Source organism: Pyxicephalus adspersus, chromosome 4, assembly GCF_032062135.1.
Source record: "Pyxicephalus adspersus chromosome 4, UCB_Pads_2.0, whole genome shotgun sequence".
Taxonomy (NCBI): domain Eukaryota; kingdom Metazoa; phylum Chordata; class Amphibia; order Anura; family Pyxicephalidae; genus Pyxicephalus; species Pyxicephalus adspersus.
The window spans coordinates 6,309,341-6,315,394 of record NC_092861.1 but is presented as its reverse complement, the minus strand read 5'-3'; the positions used below and the strand labels follow the sequence as shown (position 1 = coordinate 6,315,394).

At 38.6% G+C, this 6,054-nt stretch overlaps 1 protein-coding gene across 1 annotated transcript in view; it reads left to right on the top strand.

Moving 5' to 3' along the window:
- Positions 1-3,761, top strand: part of LOC140329954 (lysozyme C-like) — a 5,547-nt gene extending 1,786 nt beyond the window's left edge. Inside the window, exons 3-5 of the mRNA XM_072410343.1 lie at positions 779-940; positions 1,576-1,654; positions 3,303-3,761. Of these exons, the coding sequence (XP_072266444.1) occupies positions 779-940; positions 1,576-1,654; positions 3,303-3,363 (302 nt within the window). The 3' untranslated portion in view covers positions 3,364-3,761. The remainder of the gene's footprint in view (positions 1-778; positions 941-1,575; positions 1,655-3,302) is intronic.
- The last annotated feature ends 2,293 nt before the right edge of the window (positions 3,762-6,054 follow it).

Sequence of the window (6,054 nt, the reverse complement as noted above, 5' to 3'; positions counted from 1 at the left end):
CGTATAGCATTTAAAAGAACATGCAAAAATAATTTCCTTAGGGAGCCTATTCCACATTTTCAGACCTTACAGTGAAAATAATAATGGAACTGAAAATAAATAGGCATGCTATTAAACCTTGATATTGTAGACAAAAACCTGTATGCACAGTTGATTCAAAAGAAGGTGAATAAGATCCACCTGTGTTTTGGTTAATGCTGCAATGGTCAATAGCTCAAGCTGAAATTCATAGCTCAATGAATTAGAGCAATGCCTCCCTCCCTGCTTACTCTGTTCATATGACTCACATGGAGATTCATCTAGAGCAGGGATCGGCAAACTTTCATGGCCAATAGGCCATTTCAGGGGTGGGCAGGAGCACACTAGGATGGACTCTGAGTTCCGCACCATTGGCTCCACCCACCACCAGGGAACGCCCCCTGAAGTGAAATTCCTCCATATGCATTGCGGAGGAGAGGGATTTCCCTTCAGGAAGCCTTCCCTATTTACTGCGGCGGCTCCGGCTCCAGTAGTTCCTAATGGCCCCTGGAAGATCCAGCCAGCTGACAGCTCCACTCCCCTGATTGCTCTTGCAGCCCTGTATTATGTGTTCTTGGATATTTCGGTTCGCCGAAATTTCGCGGACCCATCGGAAGTTCGAGGAAATTTTCGGGAGAATGTCAGAGGCATTCTCGCTCATCCCTAGCAACAAAGTCTTTTCCCTCCTTAAGAGGTTTGTAGATAATATAAAGTAAAAGACTGGGGCATCACAATTAATTTGTTTTTTTTCTATCACCAGGGGTTTGCCTTGTGTTTTATGAAAGTAGATTCAACACTGGACTCGTACATGTCAATCGGAATGGCAGCAGAGATTATGGATTATTCCAAATTAACAGCAAATATTGGTGCAATGATGGGAAGACTCCACGAGCTACAAATGGGTGCAAGACTGACTGTAGAAGTAAGTATAAGGTTGAGTTGAGACCAATTAACTGACTGGTTTTGCATGATCTTTCGAACAGGTTGTTTGAAGAAAAAATGAGTATTATTTGTGTAGTTGGTGATTAATCCTATTTCTGGAGCCAACCCCTGAATGATACATAGAATAATTTATTTGTGTATATACACAAATAAAATATTCTTGGTTGGAGAAAAGTCAAAAGCTTTTTATCTTTGGGTGGAACTTGGCATTTTTGGCAAGGGCAGAACAGCAATGGCAGCCAATGGCCTTGTTCCCTAAAGTTCTCCAAGACTGTAGAAGATAGACTATCATGAAAGAACCTATGTGATCCATTAAGTATTATTGGATTTCTGTTTTGTTTTCAATCCTGGACTTGTTTGCTGAATCACCCAGAATCTCCTATACTAATGTGTGGGAGAGCTTTAATGAATTAGCCCATTGACCAGCATTATGAAAAATTTAACTGTTCTATAACCTCAGAATGTATTTTTATCCAAACATCTTTACATCATACTTGTTTCAACACAACCTAAATAAAAAATAGGTGGTTTTGTCTTATGGGGTATGATTTCCCAATCACAGAGAGGAGAAAGCATTTAATTTTATTTATGATGATGATGTTAATATTTCTTTAGAATTTCTGGATAATAACTTGGATGACGATATTGAATGCGCTAAGAAAATTGCAACACAAGCTAGAGGTCTCACCCCTTGGTAAGTTATGCATTTCTGAATGCACTGATGGAGACATATCACTTACATAGGTACCATACATATTACTGTAAGGTGGGTTTGGTAAAGCACCTAGCCAAGAGTTAATACCTTCTTCAAACCTTTGAGGTCACACAGTATATCCATCCATATTTCATTGGACCATCTTTAGCTTTGATTAAGGCGTGTATTCGGCACAGTATCACTTTAGGCTTGTGCAATGTCGCCACCTTTATTTCCATCCAGAGTTGCATTCGTTTTTTTGCCAGGATGTCTTCTCCAGCACATTCCAAAGGGTAAAGTCTGGGTCCAGTCCATCAGTCTGGACTGGCGGCCAATCCATGTGTAAAAATGATGTTTCATGCTTACTGAACCACTCTTTCACAATTTCAGCCCAATGAATCCTAACATGGTCATCAAATATGCCCGTGCCATCAGGGAAGAAAAACTGGTGGAATATCCTGGTCATTCAGAATATTCAGGTGGTCAGTTAACCTAATTTTTGGGAATATATTGTTGCTGAATGTAGACCTAACCAACTGAAGCAACCCCAGACCACAGCACTGCCCTCAAAGGCTTTGAGGATCCAGAACAGGTGTCTGCAGGAGGATGCTCGTGTTGTCCTCAAGAGCAGCTTTTCTTCAATGTAGAGATCCCAGAAACTACACAAGGTGTATTATTCAGCTATAAGACAGCCTTGCCCTCCGGTGTAACTCTCCATTAACATCTCAGAAATGATGGTCATGTGTTAAAATGGTTCAGCCAGAATTAGGACTTGTGTCAACTGACAAAAGCTATAATTCTTAGGTGTATTTCATTCATCCCTGTGGTCAGTTTGAGATGCTTCTGAATTTAATTACATTTGTGTCTGATCTGCCATTGACCTCCTTCTGACCTGCAATTGACTTCTTTCTGATCTGCAATTGATCTACTTCTGAGTTGCAATTTCAGTCCAGCAGAAAAGCCTGTGCAAGACTGAAGGGAGGTGGGTGAACAGCATTGAATATCCTTGGGGAAAGTCCCCATGCTATATGGATATTTAAGAGAATTGGGGTATTAAACCTATGCACTTTGAGGCTTGAACCACTGTGGATGTGTGCAGCAACATTGTCTGGAGTTTTTAATGGAGAGATTTTCCATCAGCTCCTGTCTTAACAAGAGTTAGTAATCCACTCACAATAAATGAAAGTTTTGGCTTGGGCTAATTTTTAAAAGAGATCTAGAAGTAATAAAAGTCTGTAACAGAGGACAATTACCGATATCATACCTGAACTTCTGAATCTTCAAAGTTTTTGGCTTTTGCCAATATTTTCAGCATTTGACTCCTCCGGTAGTGTTGGATGCACATGACCCCCATTGTGTATGCTATGGTTCCATCTGCGGGTGTTCCATGAAGGACATAGTGCAGACCTTAAGGGATGGCGTGGTGGGGGGAACAGGCATCAGAGACACTGGGAAGCAATAAATACTAAGAAGTTTTCTATAGGCTTTACCAATTCGGACTGTGCCCTCCCCCTGATTCCTTGGACAAGTATTAAAAGTCTCCTGTACAAGGATACAACATTTTTGTGGGATTTAATCAGACATTAGCATTAAAGACAGTAATGTTTTTAAAAGCTTGCTGAAATGTCAATGTGTTTTTGACCCACAGGTATGGCTGGAAGAATTTCTGCAGGGGGAAGAACCTACATAAATTTATTGCTGGATGTTAAAAAAAGGACGGAAAAGCAAAAGCACAAAGATTTTCTTTGGTAAAAAGCCGAGACTTCAAATTCTTAACTCACCTAATCAGCATTTACATACAATACATATAATAAAAATTGCTAATGCAGAAAACTTCTAATGAACAAAGTATATCGTCTTTTTCTGTTCTTATGATGTGTAAACACTGTGCAGGTTCATCCTGCGAAACACGTTGGGATTTCCAAATATCACCTGAACATTAGTTTCACCAAGATACTGACCCTATCCTAATTGATTTTGTCATGGTGCTTTACATTTTGTTTTGGTGTTGATATTTTGTTGCATTTGTTTTGTGATTTTTACATGGATCATGTTGTTGCCTTATTAGGCCTTGATTTTTTTGCTTATTGCTAAATAAACGTTTTAATATTTTATGAATGTTATTGTGTCACACAACTCCCTGCTTTTCTGGAAGTCTTCCTTTCTTGGGTATACTGATTTGATTTTGTATATTTTAGGAAGATGACAATTACTTATTTTTTTTTTTTTTTTTTGGGTGGGGGGGATACACTTTCTATCTAAATATGACAAATCAATAACTATATATATATATATATATATATATTTATTTTTTTTTTGGGTCTCCATAGAATGCTCCCCAAGCTTGCACACAAATTCCAATAGGCATGAACGGCTGTGTTGATTTTTGGAACAGATGACTCTTCTACAATGCGACATTTAATGTAGGTTTATGGCTCCATCCACTATTCTGAAATAAGAAATAATCACCTTATTTGTGGGTCTGTAATGAAATCAGTTAGATCTTATAAATTGCATCTTTCTACCGTAATTTTTCCTTATTAGGGCATAGATATGAGAAACAACATATATTCATCAGCTTATATCAGTGTATGCGATAATTTTTGTTTCAAGAGTCTGATATAGGTATTACATTTTACATTTGGTCAAAAGGACCCTGGAGGATAAAAAAGCAGTCCACATCCCCCTTTTCTTCCTCTGCCAACTTTATTCCATAAAAAACACAACAACAAAAAAATTTGAAAAAAAGGGAAAAAAAATCACAAAATCACCCTAATCAACAACCTGCAAATATTAAAATAAAAATACAGTGTTCATAAATGGCAAACATTGGCTAATGAAAAATAACAATATTATCAGCTTGTTTCATTTACTGTTTAACATTTATTTGGAAAATTATTATTAGCGTTATTTGGAAAATATTTATTGCATCATACAATAGTTTTATTGGCAATACATGCAATAAAACCGGTTGATACACTCTGATTATGCAATAAACAAACATTTGTGTCTAGGTTTAATAGAAAAAACTTGGAATAAAAAATTATTACAACAGAGGAAGATGAGAGGCAATGGATAGCAATGGATTACTGCACAATTTCCATATATTATAATTCCTGCTTTTCTGCACATTACAAAACCACCAGACAAGGAAGGCAGTGTACACCCCGCATGCCTACAATCTCCAGAGCAAAGATTCCTAATCTGTCCCATTGGGACTTTAATATACCTGTTACAGCACTGCTCCTGGTGCAGGGGAGATATCATTGTTACTTCACCTTATACATTGTTTGGAGGCATTACACCCTCCTGACCTCTGCAGTAACCACTCTACAAGACCATATACAATTACCATAAGTGTCAAACACATGTTGTCAAACTACTACCCCTGAGGAAGCCTAATAGGGCGAAACGCGTTGGGTACAACAATCAACATGAATTTATGGTTATACAAGAAAATGTATATGGCTGGCTAGATGCTCCATGTCTAGTGCCCCCTAGGGCCAATTTGACTCCTGGTGGACCACAAGGAATCATTGTGGTCCAACCTGAATCTGTTACATCTCATGTTGTATTTTGTGCCCCCTGGGGCTTAAGTTGTACTATTTAGACCACAATAATGTATTGTGGCCCATTCTGAACCTATTTTGTTTCGTACCACTATTTTACTATGAATATTTAGAGAGTTTTTATGCCAAAAACCCTTCTTTTCTCTCTTTTCATTTGTTACCTTATATAAATACTGTATTAACTTGAATGTAAACCAAACATTTTTAACATTAGCAAGATTGTAAAAAACAATCTTGGTTTATACTCAGGTCAGCCTAAAATAAAAAACACAAAAAAGTAATTTAGTGCTAGAATACAATGCATGGGGGGCTTTGTTTTTTTTTGGAAGCCGGCACCAGCAGCATAAGTCAGGTGGAGTAATCTTCAGCCTGACAATGAAAGTTCTAGCAATACAGGAGGGAGAACTCTCCTGTAACTGGTATTTATGGTTCAGGCAGGGGATCACTCCCCCTGGCAAGGGCTGCTGCTGCCAAGTTCTGATTTGACATTAGTATAAAAAAAAATTCAAAGCACTCCAAAACTGAAATAAGAATACACATTTTTGATAGAACGCATGATAGAACGGGGTCAAACAGAGGGGGGGGGGATATATGACAGAGTGTCCCTAAAAATGACCGGAATAGTGTTGGATGGCAGGTATGTGGCTCCTCTAATGAAATGTCGGGAACATGTTAATGGCTCCAGGGAAAGAGAGGGGCTGTTTCTGTATAGGTTTTGGGAAGAAAAAACAGGTTCCTAGAGCCAGCCAGGGAAAATGACGGGTGGGTTCCTTGGCCCAACCCCGGACTGAAAGGGGGAGGAAGTGATTGGCCAGAGTCAGAGAGAGATCA